The 17,609-nt window shown below is 49.9% G+C and overlaps 2 protein-coding genes across 3 annotated transcripts; one reads left to right on the forward strand and one right to left on the reverse strand.

The window, feature by feature from the left end:
- Window positions 1-141: 141 nt before the first annotated feature.
- On the reverse strand, window positions 142-11,236 carry UBFD1 (ubiquitin family domain containing 1). The gene is made up of 7 exons (XM_082292146.1): window positions 10,970-11,236; window positions 10,480-10,746; window positions 10,181-10,389; window positions 9,181-9,246; window positions 8,882-8,987; window positions 5,808-5,890; window positions 142-4,588 (listed from the first exon to the last, which is right to left on the reverse strand). Exons 1-7 carry the CDS (start codon window positions 10,995-10,997, stop codon window positions 4,478-4,480), a joined length of 870 nt encoding a protein of 289 aa, XP_082148272.1. The 5' UTR covers window positions 10,998-11,236; the 3' UTR covers window positions 142-4,477.
- A 146-nt stretch (window positions 11,237-11,382) lies between these two features.
- EARS2 (glutamyl-tRNA synthetase 2, mitochondrial) lies at window positions 11,383-17,516 on the forward strand. Of its 2 annotated transcripts, XM_082291972.1 has the most exons (9): window positions 11,383-11,508; window positions 11,996-12,151; window positions 12,293-12,482; window positions 12,742-13,214; window positions 14,036-14,144; window positions 14,807-14,960; window positions 16,089-16,219; window positions 16,485-16,620; window positions 16,929-17,516. In XM_082291972.1, the coding sequence occupies exons 1-9, from the start codon at window positions 11,385-11,387 to the stop codon at window positions 17,010-17,012; spliced, it is 1,557 nt and encodes a 518-aa protein (XP_082148098.1). In that variant the 5' UTR covers window positions 11,383-11,384; the 3' UTR covers window positions 17,013-17,516. The 2 variants fall into 2 exon arrangements, with proteins under 2 accessions (XP_082148098.1, XP_082148099.1); XM_082291973.1 differs by lacking the exon at window positions 16,089-16,219.
- The last annotated feature ends 93 nt before the right edge of the window (window positions 17,517-17,609 follow it).

Consider the following 17,609-nt stretch of genomic DNA (forward strand, 5'->3'; position numbering starts at 1 on the left):
TACCTACAGAATATGGAAACACTCAAACACAGAAATACTTAATTATCAAACTTTAATTCATAAGACTAATCTTACAGAATAAAACACCAGGATAACCAGTCAAGGTTACACTTAAAAAATCCAGCAGTGCAAATCTAAGACTAAATATTTGTCATCTCCCTCCCCCCAAAATAGGCAATAGATTATTTAAGAATACCATAATACATGGTACTCACATATTCCATTTAAAATAAATCTGCAGTGGACACAAATATCTAAGTTTTTTTTTAATATAAAACCAAAGAATTAATTGCTTTGAGTATGGATAAGACAGAGTGAACTTCCATGAGCTACCAAGGTGAATCCTTGGCTAGAAAGTAAAATGGCCACGTTTCATACAAGACTTGTTATGGCTCTCCTGGTCCCCTGCTCCCCTTCGGTGACAAGGACATTCACTAACAAAGCCAACGGTTGCATCGTAACAGGTGGGGAAAGGCCGGAGGACAGAACTGAGGGTGTAAACAGCTCCACTGGAAAAACCAAGTTAGAAAGGAAGAAAAGTAAACCAAGAGAAGTCTGGAAACAAGCCCTGCAAGGATGGGAGCAGGGAGTGCTGTGCCCAAGACAGCGGCACCGGTGGGGTCAGGACCGTGGCTGTGGGGCAGGGGGTGCAGAGCAGACCCCACCGTGGCACCTGGGCAGCGTAGCAGCAGGGAATTGTTTCTCTTTGGCCCTTAGAGCATGGAGGAGCAGTGGGCACCAGCCAGCAGGTGCAAGCTGGGCAGGGTGTGTGTGGCACCAGCAGAGTGTGGTGGTGGTGACAGTTTCTTATCTCCTTTGAATCCAGATCACTCTCTTCTGTCACCAGAACATCCTGACTGTAGTCCACATTCCTCATCAATGTCATTAATGGAAATTATTAATTTACTTTAAACTTGGTATGAAACCACATGAGTAACACAAGCTCTTATGCAAGACAGTCTCTGTTCAAACCCCAACCAGGCTGAGCAACAACACTTCTGCATTCCCAACAAAGTAGTGATCCTGGGACTGCTTACACTTGGGATGCACAAATGGAGAAGGAAAGAATACTGACCTTGGGACAAGTAGAGGAGGAGAAACCTGCAGTGCTGGGCAGGGATGGAGAGGGGAAGGGATGGCACACAGGGGAGCTGTGGTACTCAGTGTCATGGAACAAGTTGGGGAGCTGGGAGACTGACAGGAGGGATACCAAGACAGTAGCAAGGAGGGGACACTGCTTGGGCTCTGGGAGCAGCCAACAGCAAACACCAGTTGTGTCCTGCAGGAACCTGCATTTGCCTCATGAATACTTCAATCTGCAATCAGCAAACCCAGAAAGCACTCAGTGCAACCTCATACGGAGTGCCACCCCAGGATGCTCCCAGGGAATCACACCTACACACAGCAGGAACCAGTCACTGCTGAAAAACATCCTGTTAAATTGTAATTTAATACAATACAGCTGAAATACACTTCTGTGCAGCTGTTACTGTTAACTTCCCACAAAAATTGTATGTCAGATCTCAGAATCACCTTTAGCACCAATTCCAAATGCCGAGTGTTCTTGCACTTTACTCACACACCGTGTCTCACTGAGGACCAACCACCAAACTCCTCCCCAGGACCATCGGTTATGTCGAGTCTGCCTTGGGATGGTCACAGTGACCAGAGAGCAAAATGCAAAGCCAAGAGAGAGGCAGGCAACAGCTGCGAGGCAACTGTGGTGCTATCCCACTAAAGAGAGGGTGTTTCTTAATGTCAATAACTGCCTCTGGTGTATACCAGAACACACAAAACTCCACATCATTCCCAGAAAAAAAAAATGGATCTTAAAAGTAGTGCTGCTAATTTGTTAGAATATTCATTTCAAAGAGGTCCCAAGAAGCCTGGGATACTGAGCCAACAAACACCAACTAAAGCATTTATAAGTCACTTTCCTGTATTTTAATTCAAACTTTGCACACAGAACAAAAAAAAATGAAACAATTTCACTTTTCCAATCAAAACCAACCTGCAAGGAAGCACCTAAACAGGATCACATTTTCTTAGTGTATTGTATTTTCTTCATGTTTAAAACTGGTTTGTATGTAACCAAGGGGTTTGTGCTCAGCCTCTTTTGAGCTGCTGGGCTGTACCTGGCCGAGGATGCAGAGCAGCTGTGCCCCTCTGGCAAGGAGCAGCAGGAGAGTGACACTGCCCTGTACCCCAGCGGCCTCAGCAGTGGGTTGGTGCCTGTCCCCACTCACCCCAGAGTTACTCACCCGGTTGCTGTGTCCAGCACAGAAGCCAAAGGAGCTGGGAGGAGCTGGAAGTTGGGCATGTGCCCTCCCCAGGAGCAAGGGGGCGAAGGAACAGGAAAGGAAACGAACATGAACAGATGCACAGACAGGTCTGAGCACATCAAGGAACAAATGGGAGCTGATCATCACAGAACCAGCAAGGTGGCAAGTGCCAACGTGGCCCCAGGTGACAGAAAGAGCCAGTGTCACCCCTTTGCTTATCCTGTAGTGCCCATACCTTCCACCAGGTAACGAATTGTTCATTTAAGCCTTAACACCACAACTGGCAACTAGAAAACCACAAGTGTGATGGCTGCATTTCATCCATGACATTGTCACCAGTGAACTCAGGCCAGCTCCCCTCTGCCCCCACTGCTCCAGGGATTGCCAAGGGAGCTGACACGGCTCTTCTGGCCTCAGCCACTCATGTCAGGACACACTGCTGCTGGCTTGTACACAGAAAGGAAATACCTCAAGCTACAAGAGTAACAAGCACGTCACTAGTTTCTATGTAGGATATGAAACACCTTTAAAACTCATATTGTGTGGCTGTTCTAACAGAAAATACAAACTAAAAGCTGCTATCTAGAGGCTACAGGGAAGTACGTAACCTCAACACCTACCAGAAAGCCAATGTGTTTTCCAGTCTCTCAAGTAAAATAAAAATAAAGTAAGTATTCATTTGGGAATTTGCACCTGCTGAGCTTCAACTGGGCTCTTCCCTCAAGGAGCATATTCAGATTAGCTATTCCTAAAAGGCTGTTTCTGCATGGGTTTGAGCTACTGGCACGGAGCAGCACCGAGCCCCAGCGCTAATGCAGAGCAGGGATGTGTGAACTGCTCCAGTCTGGTTGCACAATGCCATCTGCTATAGGCTTTGCACCTGTCCAGGGCTGAGGGCTCTGTTCAGAACACCTGAGAGAAATGGCACGTGGATGGATGGCTGGGATGACACACAGAGCATCACAGCCCGAGGCGCAGCACGTTCCTTCTGACAGAATGAGGTGTGAGGGCTTCTTGTGAACTGGAACAGGAGAAAAGCTGGAAGGTGGTTTACATTTCAAAACATCACTTGCTGGATAATTAATCTAAAATATGATTCACTGAATTCAAGATCACTACAAATTTTCAAATCCAGCTCAGAAAAGACTGCTGCTGTTATTAAGAATCCAAACCAGCATCTGAGCTTCTCTCTTCCTTACTGCCCCCACCCCGAACAGGGCAGGAAGGTCTCTGAGGTTCCCTCCCTTTGGGAGATCTGTGTCACCCCGCTCCCGCCAGGCAGCGTTACGGTGTTTCCATCCATGTCCATGTCACTGTGTCCCCTTGCTCACACCAGGCAGCACAACAGTGTTTCCATTCCAACAGCTCAGTGTCAATGCAGCAGCTGCAATATGATCCTGGACTGCAACATGCACGAGCAAGAAAATGCTCCCAAAATGTAGCAGCCCAGGGCAGGAGGTGAAGCACTGACCTGGTACGAGAAGGAACAGCTGGCAGCACTGGGTCACCTGCCATGGCAAAACATCCCCGCAGAATTCACCTGCTCCACACATGCTACACAGACCAACCCGGAGCTGCCAGAGTCGGGAAAAGGTGAGGAAAAATCCCAAACAAGCAGGGCATCTTTGGGTTAAAACAAAAAATTAGTTCTGCTACCAAAGAGTGGAAGCTGCCCTGGAGGGCCAGCGGGATATGGCTTCACCGAACAGCAACGCTGCACACTGCTACAGTTTATTCTTAAAAATCTGCTCCTCAAAGTCCCAGTCACAACCAAGTAACTAAATTAAGTCTAATGCTGATAACTGAAAGATTATGAAAATACTTGTTTTTGTTCAAACCATGTAAAAAATCCTCAATAATACATTGTAATATTTTCTTTTTAAAACTAAACTGGAAGATCAACTCTCAGCAGATTTAAGTGTATTACACACGATATTTTGTGAATTAAGATTTATTGATTTCCATTGTATTTGCTTTAAATATGGTTGAAGCTGACTGCAGAAAAGGGATGGTGAAATCTTTAAGTTAAAAGTAAACTAATGGTGAAAGAACATCACCTCTGGCTTCCATCCATGCCTCGTTTAGCATGTTTTAATAGTAAGTTCCAGGACTGTCACATCCAGGGATGTTGGAGGCCTCTCCCAGCAGTGTCCTTAGATTTGTGTCATTTTCCTGTGCCAGAGGTGAGCGTGCTTTCAAAAATACTGCCACTTTCCCAGCACCGTGTCTTTGATTGCATCGACATACTGAGTTGGGACCCAATAGACCCAGTAGTAAGATGCTTCTGTTGGGCCCAGCTGAAATGCCTGCAATTAAAAATGACAACATTTACACATGGGAACAAGGAGCTGGTCCCAGTGGACAGGCACAGCTCGTCCACTGCCAAACCAGACTAGCCTGTCCCACCTGCTGCTCCCTCCAGCACTCAGGGCATCCTACAGCTCTTTGGTGGGCAATTAAAGGAGCATTCCAGAGAACAAGAGCTGCAGAGCACTGAGAAAACCACGAGCTCTTTCCTTTTACAACATCACAACAGTAACCAAAACTCCTGGCCAGTTTCAAGAACATGAGGAAATTATTCTAGTAGACAACCTGAAGCATAACTCAGAGTCTCTAAAGAAATGACAGAGCTGAGAAGCCAAACAGGAACTAAACAAGACAATGACCACGTTTTTATAGTCATAGGATTTTATATTTAGATTTAATGTCCTCTTCCCAATTTCTCTTCTATGCCCAGAAGAGGGGCACCATGGCATGTCAGAGCCTCTGTTCTTGCTGTGAGATAAGTATATTGCAACGTGTGCTGAAGAGGACATCATCTTACATGAGCGGTCAAAAATCAAGTATTTGGACAGAGACTAGAGCAGCACCCTTCTGCAGGTCATGATTTTAAGGAAAAACATTTCCCTTTCCTCCCCCTAAAGAAGGAAACAGACTTCTTATAGAAAAGAAACTTACTTCAACATTAAAAGATAGTTACTGTACTTTGAAAAGTAGTATCTTAAAAAAACCCCATGGACTAAAATAAACAGCCAAAAATTCAGCACATTAGCACAGTTCTCTTCTGAAAGGTAACTTTGCCAGATCCCATGCCAGTTGTTCAGAAAATTACAGGTGTGAAAAGATATTACAGCATCAAATCCTTTTTTCTTAAACTCCATCAAGGCCTGTTTAAATAAATACCACAGAAACTAGAAATTAAATCAGGTAGCAAAAAATATCACTACCATTAAGAAATCATGAGCTATGTTGTGAGTATGTTTACTGGTTTAACACTGTCACAGTCAGAACATACAAAATTATACTTAAGCACTTGATGTTTGTGTGAAACCAGTCCAGATTTCCACACAGCAGCAGATATTCAATATGGACCCAAAATATTGACAGTGTGAGAGGAGCCCATGGCCCCATCTCCACAAAGCTGGAGCCACCATCCACCTCCAGCCTGCTCTGACCTACAGCCTCAGTAGTGTGTACTGTGTGAAGGAATTAGATGGTTATGATTAAAGTAGAGCTGTTACTCACCATCATGTGATAATCCTCATGGCCTTCAATAGGTTCACTCACCACATTTTTAATGGACCCCATGGGTAACTTTTCTGTTCTCTCTACATTAAAATTGATCAAAGTATTATTTCTGACATGCGGGGAAGCAGTATTTCATATTAATTTCATACACTACCTCCATTAATGCCAAAATCTCCTCAGGTCAACAGTCTACCCTCCAGGTGAGTTTTGGATACCTGCTGCCCAGGACATGGTGGCTGCAGCACCACACACCCCACAGCTGGCACCCCAGTAGTGTGAAGGAATCCAAAAGTGCATCACACAGTTCCCCTGCATCACAGGAAGTATTTCAGTGTTCATGATTTGGGCCTAGACTGAGTGATGGGAAATCCCAAGCTTTACTTAATGTTTTCACATAAGAAACTCCCCTGAGAGCAGCAGGGATGCTCATCCTAGTGGAATCTAGTCCAGGTAGGAGAATATTCAGGACTAACTACCAAGGATTATACTGAACTCTCAACAGCAAGGCTGCAAGCTGGCAAAGATAGGCTGACCTAACTCTGAAAGCTTAGGCCTGGCTTTACCCTGTCACAGAGTGCAGAGAAGCACAGGGAAGGGAATAAAAAAGAGTAAATAGGGAAAGAACAAGTAAGAAAAACTGAAGCCCCAAAAAGACTACAATTACAACGCAGGGTAACGTCAGCCAGCCAGAGGCAATGACAAGAGCAACAAAATACAGTCCAGGGCAGAGTTTTCCTGTCAGCTCTGTCCTCACTCCTTTCTGAACACTTAATTCCAAGATCCTGCCTTTCAGTTCAAGCCTTCAGCATCAGCTGAAAGTTACCTTCTCAGATACAAGACAAAGAATACCCAAAACACTTTAAGAAGGAGAAACTGAACTCTGAGTTCTTGAGATAGATCTATTTCATTTGTGATCCAAAAAACCTCACACCTACCTACAGAAGGCATACAGGGAGATAAACTCAGTGATGTAAGGAAAAATATTCTCTGCCTCAGCACCGTAACTGAGCTCACTCTGAACTACCTGTTCAGACCTGTGACTTCATTCATGAGGGGAAACCCCACTCCGCCCTCCTTTAGCATCCCCCAAATCAATTTCTGCTCTGAGTATCCCAGCAACAGACAAATCCCATTATCAATGCCTCCTTGCAACTGACACAGAGCAACTGGGGAACATGTGCCTGTACCAAACTTCAGACTACAAACACCTGCACAAAACCTCTGTGAGGCCCAGGGAGGCTGCAGGGGTGGGGGGAAGAACCAGCTCCAACTCTCCAGGGCCAGCAAATGACAAGCTGTGTGGACACCCAGATGTGTTTACTCCAGCCCTTACCTGCTGGCCTCTGCCATGGGTTTCTCAGAGTAGGAAGTTTTTCCCAATAACAGCCAGCAATTACAGCCATTCCCTAGAGGCAGCAAGCTGCTGCTAATTTGGGAAAGTAGGGAAACAGGTTACAGGAAACATATGACTACACAAAGAATCAAATTCACAGCTTTAGGAACACTACGTAGAACACCTCAGAAACACTATACTTGAAACCCATCTGCAAGGTGATGAAAGAGATTAATCACCTAAATACTGTGCATGGATTTAGAACCTGGGACCAGTAACAGAAAAATCTGCCTACCCAACCTATAGAGGAAAAACATGGCCCAATGCCTTGCTCCATCACTTCACCCAGGAGAGAAATCATTGCAACTGGCATCAAGAGAGGTTTTAAAGCCAGAAAAAATCTTCACAGTCAAGTCTGTCCTACAAAGAAAGGGTCAAAAACTTTTGACACTTCTGCTTACTTTGGAACTACTGTAGCAGCTGGAGGCAGTATAACCATTCAATTAGGCTACTTTACTGGGACAGTGAGCAAGCACTTTCATCCCTCTTGCTCATCACTATATACTGCCCATCCTAGTCAAACTGAAGGAGCATAGCTTCCTTGGCAGGTGAGGGGATCCCAGTGTCCCATTTAGTCCCAGCCAGCAATTAAGCACCATGCAGCCACTCACTCCCCCTGCCCCACTGGGATGGGGAGGAGAACTGGGGAAAAAAGTAAAAAACTCATGGGTTGAGGTAAGAACAGTTTAATAATTGAAACAAAGTAAAATATACTACTACTACTACTGGTAATAATAACAGTCATAAAATAAAATTAAAAAGAAACTCCGAAGAAACTAGTGATGCCCAGTACAGCTCCTCCCCACCCACTGACCAATGTCCAGCCTGTCCCCCATCAGTGACCAGTCCCTTCCAGCCAACTACCCCCAGTTGATACTGGAATGACGCTCTGTGGTGGGGAATACTCCTTTGGCTAGCTCTGGTCAGCTGTCCTGACCCAGCTCCTTGAATGCCTCCTCACAGGCAGAGTCTGAGACACCAAACAGTCCTTGACTGAGGGAAGCACTGTGCAGCAACAACCAACACATCCGCTGTTATCAGCATTACTCCCATCCTGAATCCAAAACAGCTACTGGGAAGAAAACTAATTCTATCCCAGCCAAAACCAGGACAGAGACATCCTCAGCAAGGCACGTTATCCCCACATCATTCCCAGCTCCTCCTGGCACCACTCATGACTGCAAACCAACCCCTCTGCACAGCACCACAGTTGTGCATTACTGAGACGAGACATAATTTTGGCTGGAAGGACAGAGGGTGCCGGAGATGCCAACACTCCTGGTTTCTATCCCAGTTCTGAGTTTTCCTTCCAAGTCTTGGCTAAGCCACTGAGCCCCTGTGTACTGCTGGCATCAAATCCATGCTTATGGAGTGCTTTTGAGATATGCCAGAAATGTCAAATACTATTGTTTACATTTGGAGCCAGGAACAGCACACTGGGCCAGTCTGCTGGCACCACTCAACTCCAGTTTTTCAGGAACTGATGTGGAATATCAAGTACTATTCAATGACCTGGGAGAATGGCACCTGAGAAGAGGAAACAAAGTTTTTTGAAGCACTGCAATACCAACATCATTCCCTAAACACAACTCAGTCAGAGGAGAAGCTTTTCTAGGTCACGCAGTTCAGTCACAGCCTAATCACCAATTGTTCATCCCCGAGGCTGAGAGGTGCTCACCTTTTGTACCAATCCACAGCTGGTCTTGCTCGAGTTTGAAGGTCAATCTGACTTTCCCCCCTGACTTGTTGTACATGCCGGACAGCGGCACCGTGGGCAGACGCTCCTGCAACGAGACACCATCAGTCACGGGCAGGGGCTGGGACAGAAAAGCTACATTCTCTCAACTTTTTAAGCATAAGGACCTTTCCAGCTTTCTGCTAAGACAGCAAAGAATTACTGAATCAGCAGGGAAAGGTCTCAAATCACAAAGAAGTCTCTTTTCTGATTCTGAGTGTCTCAAGACCTTATTCACGCACCTGCACACCTTTGACAGAAGGCATCACATCGTCAGGTTTTCCTTTATCCAATACTTTTCTGTGTTGCTACAATATAAAAAGAGAAATTAAATTCACAGAAACACTACAAAGCTTTGCAATGTACTTCCAGCTGCTCCCCCGACTACATCCCAATGGCACTGAGAGACAGCTGAGGGCTGTTCACAGGCATCTATCCCGTGGGCATCAGTTCTTTTCAAACTTATTGTGCACTTTCTAATATACTCTCAAGAAATTACCAAAATGAACAGAACTCCAATATAATGCCAAGGGTATCAGCCTTCTCAAATACACACACACATAAATACATGTCTAAAAGCTGAATTGTTACATCCAGTGAACAGCAGAAGCCCTCTGTGACTGGCAGTGCAACACAGCACCAAACCAGAACGGATTAGAGCAGTGGTAACTTTTAAATTCCCACTCACAGCTTGTACCTGGCTGAGCACCTTTAAGAAATGATGGGACTGACACTGAGTGTGAACTGCAATAAATCACGGAAAACCAACAGCATGTTTCATAGAGGCACTACTTAATTTTAACCAAATTTATTTTGAGAAAGGCACAGGGCTGGTAATACTTTGAGCTGGCAATCCTTCACCAGCCACACTGCAGCACCACCAAACCAGCCTCACTGCACTGTGCTCCAAAATGTGAGAGGAGAATTAAACACCCACATTCCCATCAGGGCTGGGACAGCTGAGGGAACTGCTCTCTTGGTGTTCATGTTAAGCAGTTTTTGGAGATCAAATTCTTTAGTGCCAATAAAAATTAGTTATGTTTTAGACAAAGTTAATCTGGACTGTGTTTGCACTAACATCCATCAAACACTTCCATTTCTTAGCCAAAACGCTTGGCTGTGCCTGGCACCACAAGCAGTCTTGCAAAGCCCCAGTCCCTGCTGGACTAAACAGTTCTCTGCAGGAGAACCACGTAAATCCTACCACTCCCCCACGCCAGCAATTATTGAGACATTAATAACCTTTTGTCTGCAAAGTGGCTCCTTTTTGTTTTCCTCAGCTTTGACCTCCTGTTGAGCAGCTTCTTTGGGTGTATTTACTGCTAGCACATCGTTGATGGTAGAGCCCACAACCATTATTTTCGCTCCATTTGTTACTTTGATTTCCCGCAACGTTTTCTCCTCTGGCAGAAGTCCCTTGAACATAACTTTCTGCATGGCCGGCGGGAGGCCTAGAGACAAGCACAGCGATTAGGAGCCCGCAGCAGCGGCGAGGGAGGCGCGAAGGAGGCGCGGGGGAGGCGGCGGCGGTCCCGACAGACCTGTGAGCGAGTGGATCTTCTGCTTCAGCTCGGCTCCCGTGCTGTCCAGGCAGAACTTCACGTCGTACTTGTTCTTGTTCCAGATCACCTTCAGCTCCACCAGCTCCCTCCCGCTGCCCTCGTCGCCGCCGTTGCTGACAGACGCCTGCGGGGGCTCCTGGCGCTCCTCGCCCTCCGGAGACCTCCCCGCCGCCGGCAAGCCGCCCCCTCCGCCGCAGCCCAGCGGCAGTTCCTGAGGCTCCGCCTCCATGCCCGGCTCCTCGGCACCTGTGGGGAGCGGACAGGAAGATCCTGGCCCACGGGACGCTGCCCCGGCCCGGCCCCGCTCCAGCCCCGGAGCGCCGCCCGCAGTGTGTCCGGGGCCGGTTCCCCGCGCCGGCGCCTCCCAGCCCGCCCCGCCGCCCCATGCACCGGCATTGCGGGCTCCCGACACCGCGGGCTCCCGACACCGCGAGGTCCCGACACCGCGAGGTCCCGGCCGCGCTCGTACCATCAGCGGCGGCAGCGGCGGCGGCCATGATGATTGTGTACAAATCCGCCGCGGGGCACGCCGGGAAACGCTGCCGCCGCCGCCGCCGCTGCTGCTGGGCCGCGCCGGCTCCCGTAGCCGCCCCCGTCCGCCCCTCAGCGTGGGGGCGGTGCGAGCCCCCAAATCTCGCCCCCGCAGCACCGGCCGCGCGGCGCCGGGAGGGGTGCCGGACCCTCCGTTCAGCTCCCCGAGCACCGGAACTCCCCCGCGCTGCCGGGCCTGTGGCGGCGGTCGCGGTCCTGGTCCCCTCGCGCGACCGGAGGAAGCGGGTGGAGGCGCCTTTAAGGGACGCCCCGCCCCCAGCCGCGATGCGCGCAAGGATTGGCTGCCGCGGCCGGGCGGAAGCGGCGCCGCGGCCACGTGGGCGCGTGGCGGGATGGCGCGAGCTCTGCGCGCGCTGCGCTGCGCGGCGGGATCGGGGTCCGGGTCCGGGTCCGGGTCCGGGTCCGGGTCCGGGTCCGGGCGGGGGCCGCGGGTCCGGTTCGGCCCCAGCCCCACAGGTAACCAGCTCCTCGGCAGCCCCGCCCCTGCCCGTTCCCCGGGGCTCCGCTGCGGCGGGGGCGGGGCTTTGGGTTGGAAAACATCAATTCGGGCTCTCGAGGGGCGGGTGTGGGGAAGGTGGGTGTTGGCTTCCTGGAGAGCTGAGGGGTTGATGCTCCTGCCGGAGCTGCGGGGCTCGCCCTGCCAGCGTGTCCCGGTGCCCTCCTGGTTGTGCGGGGTCACTGTTAGTGTACCGTGGCAGTGCTGTTCCTGGCATGTGCCAGCTTATAACGGATTTCCCGGTCATTTCAGGGAATCTGTTCGTGGGAGCAGTCATCCATAAGTTGTTTTCATAGCCTGTGCCCCCGCAGCTGTGTTCGTGCGGTCAGCTCCCGCCTCGGTAGCGCTACTATCGCAGGCAGCATCCATCGCCCTTCCAGCTCATATTTAGAACTCTTCTCTGGGTCTTCAGTGTGACAGTCTCCTTTGATTTCCCCACGACTACAGGTTTTCTGCATTTGGGTGGCCTTAGGACTGCTTTGTACAATTACATATTTGCCAAAAAATACCAAGGGACCTTTATTTTAAGAGTGGAGGATACAGATCAGAATCGGGTGGTGCCCGGAGCTGCAGAAGGAATAGAAGATATGTTGGACTGGGCAGGTATTTAGAAACGTCTTTCATTTTTCACCTACTGAAACCTTATCTTTCTAACTACTCAGTTTGAGGGTGGGTTTGGCTCTGCCTTTGTATGAGCTGTTTTGACAGCCCAGCTGTTCAAGTCCTGCTGTGCCGGTGTTCCAGGTATTCCCCCGGATGAGAGCCCTGGCCGCGGCGGCCCCGCTGGGCCCTACGTGCAGTCGCTGAGGCTGGAGCTGTACCGCCAGGCCAGCGCGGCGCTGCTGGACAGTGGGGCTGCCTATCGCTGCTTCTGCACCCCACAGCGCCTGCAGCTGCTCCGGAGGGAGGCTCTGCGCAGCCAGCAGACCCCACGGTATGAGTGCCTGTCCCTGTCCCACGCGGGTCTCTCAGGGCTGCGCACTTGCAAAAAGCCACTTTGCGATGGGATTGTGCCTCGCTGCCCGTAGAGAGAGAAGCCATGTGTCACCCTCCAGAGATGAGGTGTTTGACTGGATGTGTAGTGGGCGGGTTACAGCTAAAATTCAGGCATCTGCTTAGAGTTTTGGGAATGTAAAAATGGCTGATGGTGTTGGCCTGTGTTGAGTGGAAACCTTTGTTCTCATCTCCCAAAGATATGACAACCGGTGTCGGCACCTGACACCCACGGAAGTGGCCCAGAAGCTGTCACAGGGCCTTGACTGCGTCATCCGCTTCCGGCTGGAGAAGGGGGTGGAACCCTTCCAGGACCTGGTCTATGGCTGGAACAAGCATGAGGTGGCTGAGGTGGAAGGTGACCCCGTGATTCTCAAGGGGGATGGCTTCCCCACGTACCACCTGGCAAATGTGGTAGATGACCACTACATGGGCATCACCCATGTCCTGCGCGGGACTGAGTGGCTGACTTCAACTTCCAAGCACCTGCTTCTTTACAAAGCCTTTGGCTGGGAGCCCCCTCAGTTTGGCCACCTCCCACTGCTGCTGAACAAGGATGGTGGGAAGCTGTCCAAGAGGCAGGGGGACATCTTCCTGGAGCACTTTGCTCGGGACGGCTTCCTGCCAGAGGCACTGGTGGACATTGTCACCAACTGCGGCTCAGGGTTCACAGGTAACACCACAGGCTCCTGCCTGCCAGGTCACTTCATGCTGACTTTGTGGCATGGGCTGGTTTTATTTTAATAGCTGAGAACTTTGTCAGTGTTTGAAGGGGTCAGGAAATGGGTGTAAAGTAACCAGTCAGTCACTGAGGTGCCACCAGGACTTCTGCAAAGCTCCTGTGAAAGGAACTGGAATGGTGGAAATCTTTCTGCTGCTGTTCAGCCATTAAAATTGAGTCTGATGCTTAATGGGTTCCCCCTTGGGAAAACTCTCACTTCAAGGTTGAGCAACTGTGAACTCTTGGGAAAACTGCATTCTGTGGTTAATAATTGCAGTGTTGTCTGACACCTGTGCCACTTCTCCTTTAACCTGACAGACCATGAGGAATTGAGTCAATGTCTCCTTTTGTGGTTCTTGCTGTGTGGGGATCACAAATTAACTTGTGTTCTGAGAGCTTTGCTTGGGAATGAAATCTTCCTTGGGCAGCGAAGCCTCTTAGCTGAGTGTTACTTCTCTCTGGCTGACTGAGGTGAAGGTGTTCCGCTCAGGAAGGTGATGAAGCCAAGCAGAATGTCCCAGTTCCTGGTGCCTTGAGAGTAGAGCAGGCTCCTGGGGAGAGGGCAGCATCCTGTGTGTGCCTGCTGACAGTTCCCTCCTGCCTGCTGGATGATGTCCCTGCTGCTGCTGGCACTGCACAGGTGGCTGTCTTGTGTCACCTTTCCTCAGTGTGCTGCTGGCCTGGCCCCGTGCCCGAGGCCTGTGGTGAGGAGAGTGGTGGTTGTTCTGTGTGGGAGTACACACCCCTCTGATTCTGTTTGGGTTGTGTTGCAGAGAAGAAGATGGGGAGGACTTTGGAGGAGCTGATCTCCCAGTTTGAAGTAGGCAGAATTACAACCCATTCTGCTCTTCTGGACCTGGAAGCTCTCCCAGAATTCAACAGGTAAAATATTAGTGGTAGCTTTAAAAGGTAGTAAGTACCACATCAGTGAGAATTTATTCCTAGCACTTGGCTTTGCCTGGAGGTTTTGTTTGCTGGATCAAGCATGGTTCTGGTGCAGCAGCTTTTGGGCTGTGCTAAGAAGAAGCATAAGTTTCTTCTCACAGCGTTCCTGCCTCCTATCCTGTGCACTGTGGCTGGCAACACTGGAAATCTAGGCAGAGGGTGGATGTAGCTGGGAGGATCTAAAATCTTAAGTTTATAACATAAGAAAATAACATCTAAAAAGAGCTAACGCTTCTGAAAAGTTCCTCTGCAAGTACACTTGTGCTGCTAGGACACTGTGCTGCTTAGAGTGGTCTCATCATCATTTCACTGTGGGGCACCAGAGCTAAATGCTTCTTTGTAGAGTGTCTGACCGTGGTTTAGTGTTGCTTTTCTAGCACTTCTAACTGAGTTTTAGCTCAGTTGGTCGGAGCATGGTGCTAATAAAGCCAAGGTCATGGGTTCAGTCCCCACATGTGCCATGCACTTAAAAGTTGGACTTGATCCTTGTGGGTCTCTTCCAACTCAGAATATTCTGTGCTTTCTGTGAAATGTGGTTGGGGTGATAAGATCCAACATAACCCAAAGCAATCCAAAAGCAGGTCTTTTCTCTGTTACAGGGTTCACCTCACCCGTCACATTGAGAACCAAGGGCTGCGCCAAAGGCTCGTTAGGGAGCTGCAGGGGCTGGTGGAGCTCGTCTATGGGGATCAGCAAGTGGATCCAGATGTTCTGGAAGATGAATATGTGGAGCGAGTCCTCCTGCTGAGAAAAGTATGAGTAGTGACAGAGCACTGTGCTACCATTCTGGGAGCTGAGGTGTTGTGGAGATTCCTGGATGAAGACTCGGCTGAGCCCTGGGCTGTGATAGGAGCTCTGCTGTGGCACAGCTGTCACGGCCAGCTCTGGTGGCTGTGTGCCAGCCAGCTGCCAAAATCCCCTGATACAGGCGGCTGAGCTGTGGGAATGGGCCTGGTGAATGTCCTGGTGGTCTTTGCAGAGCCTTAAACTCATCCCTACTTTGCTGAGCCAGCACGGAACTCCCTCAGCAGAGGGATGACGTGTCCCTGCCGTGGAAGTGATCATGGAATTGCAGGATGTTTTTGAAAGACCCTTCTGCTTCCCACTCAGAACTGAATGGGGGGCAGTACTGGATAAGATCAGCTGTGGCTTTGTCTAGATGAGCTGACAACCTCCAAAGAGCCCTTGTCCTGTAGCCCAGGGAGTAGCTGACTTGGGAAGGAAGGTCCAGCCCCATGTCCCTCATGACAGCGTGCAGGTCCCTCATGCCAGCAGAGGCCTCTCCTGGCCTCTCCCACTCACCTCTCCCCTTTGCTGACAGGGCAGCATAAGGTGCTTCTGCTTTGCTGCTACTCTGGGCCTTGGAAGCAAAGTCCAAGCAGCCTCTGCCAAGAGGGATGAAGCTCCTGGAGACACCAGTGGGGTTTGTGTCAGGAGCCTGGGTTTTGGTGAAGGGGCTGAGTGCTCGCAGGGGGAAGGTGACTCCAGCTGTTCCCAGTCTGCTGGGATGCTGCTGGAGTATCTGGGAGATTCCTTGTGAAGGATAAAGCCCTTTGTACGGGCAGGAAGGGACCCAGCTGTCCCAGTGTGAAGGCTGCACATGGCAACAGGATGGTGACTCGTGTGGTTTCCCACTGCATGCTGAAAAGTGGCCACTTCCCCAGCTAGCTCCGAGTCAGCCACATGTTGCTCAGCACCTCAGGGACAGCCAATGCTCTCTGAGCTGCCTCTGTGTCCCCACTCACTCCGGGGGGCTCTGGGGGTGGAAAACCAAGCTACCTTGCTGTCAGCACGAGGGCACTGCTGTGAAGCCCAGGCTGGATGGAATTGCTTCCTCCACAGCACAGCCCTCTGCCCTGCAGCTTTGCTTTCTTTCCCTAGGGTCACATAAGCCTCCTGAAGAATCTGGTGTCGAGTGATTACTCTTACCTGTGGGTCAGGCCCTTGGTGTCCCGGCAGCAGCTACAAACAATTTCTGCAGAAGTAGATGAAATAGGAAAACTAGTTGTAGGGTAAGTGTGCTGCTGTCTGAGCTGAGTAGTGGCAGCAATGGCTTCTCATCTCTGAAAATTGTGTTCTTTAAAAACCAATCAGAATTACTGCTTTTTCTATGGATTTCCACATCTGTGGCATAATTCTGTGGTTTAAACTTGGTCCTTTGAATGAGGTCTGCTTCTTGTGAGCAGAGGGAGCACCCCGGGCACAGGGCAGGCGTGAGAGTTAGGAATCCTGTGGTTTTCATGTCCCCAGACTGTAAGGACACCTTCTTTCCTAAAGGCTCATGACAAGGCAGGCAGCTGCCTTGACTGTGGAGGAGTTGAACAAAGACCTGAGAAGTCTCCAGAAGCAAACCAGAGAGACCAAGTACAGCAGCATGATGCAGCTCCTCCGCTTGGTGCTCAGCGGGCAGCAGGTAAAAAGAACAATTCTGAGATTATGTGCAATCTGCTTTCACAGAGCTCAAACCCAAGTTTTACAAAAGTTCTCCAAAGCCTAATCCTGGCTCAGCTCTGGTGCTAATCTTTCAGGTCCATCTGACTGGCATTTGCCTTCAGGAGGAGAAACCCCAAGCCTTTGTTTGAGCTGCTGATGACCCCCCCCCCCCTCAGTCTGGCAGCGATCCGAGAGCGAATCGCTCCATAGATTCAGTCACCATGATGCACAAACACGTGCCGGGAAGTTTCAGTTCCATGTGTTCAGTGACTCCCTCTGTGTTTGCAGCACGGCCCGAGCGTTGCCGAGATGATGGTGACTTTGGGAGCTGAGGAAGTGTGCGGCCGGATACACAGAGCACTGTCCAGCTGATACGGGACATTGGTGACGGTGCCAGGTGTGCACTCGGAGGGTGCAGGCAGCACCTGTGTGATCATCTCTGATCAGATGAGCTGGGCTTTAGGCCAGGCGGGTGTCTGTGCTGTTCCCATGCCTGTATGACCCTGCACTAAGCACAAGCCACTTCGTCTGGGAGAGGAACCAAATCCAGATTCAACGCCATCCTACTGTCACCCCGTGCAAGGAGCCTGGTTTGCAGGGTGGGAGAAAAAGACATGTATCAGCATTTAAATTCAGACCATATGGACAGAAAGTAACTGAACTTCTGATAGCAGCAGATCAGATTCTTTTTGGAGAGGGCCTTGCAGGGTACCTACAGCTACACAACACAGTTCCCCAATAAATACCATGGGCAGGTATATATATATATATATAAACAGATATATATTATAGCTGTTGCCCTCTTAGCTGCCCTGGTCTCCTACCAGGCTGCGTGAGCTGCTCGGAGAGGGGGACTCCTCCCTGTGTACTGTGTCATGCACGTGGTTCTGCTAAAAATATCCCTGATCAGGAGATTGGGATGTTTTTTCCTCTTTTGTCTGATGCCCTTTTAATTATTAAATTAATGTG

Source organism: Coloeus monedula, assembly GCF_965178545.1.
Source record: "Coloeus monedula genome assembly, chromosome: 16".
NCBI lineage: Eukaryota > Metazoa > Chordata > Aves > Passeriformes > Corvidae > Coloeus > Coloeus monedula.

Bases quoted from the DNA above. Each gene is read 5' to 3' on its own strand.
- UBFD1 (XM_082292146.1), bottom strand. From the start codon at position 10,997: ATGGCCGCCGCCGCTGCCGCCGCTGATG. The intron at 9,247-10,180 runs GTTATTAATGTC...TTTATATTGTAG, and splicing joins AGCCACTTTGCAGACAAAAG to CAACACAGAAAAGTATTGGA. The intron at 5,891-8,881 runs GTGAGCACCTCT...ATTTTAATGTAG, and splicing joins GCTGTGGATTGGTACAAAAG to AGAGAACAGAAAAGTTACCC.
- EARS2 (XM_082291972.1), top strand. From the start codon at position 11,385: ATGGCGCGAGCTCTGCGCGCGCTGCGCTGCGCGGCGGGATCGGGGTCC. The intron at 14,145-14,806 runs GTAAAATATTAG...TCTCTGTTACAG, and splicing joins GCTCTCCCAGAATTCAACAG to GGTTCACCTCACCCGTCACA. The intron at 16,220-16,484 runs GTAAGTGTGCTG...TCTTTCCTAAAG, and splicing joins ATAGGAAAACTAGTTGTAGG to GCTCATGACAAGGCAGGCAG.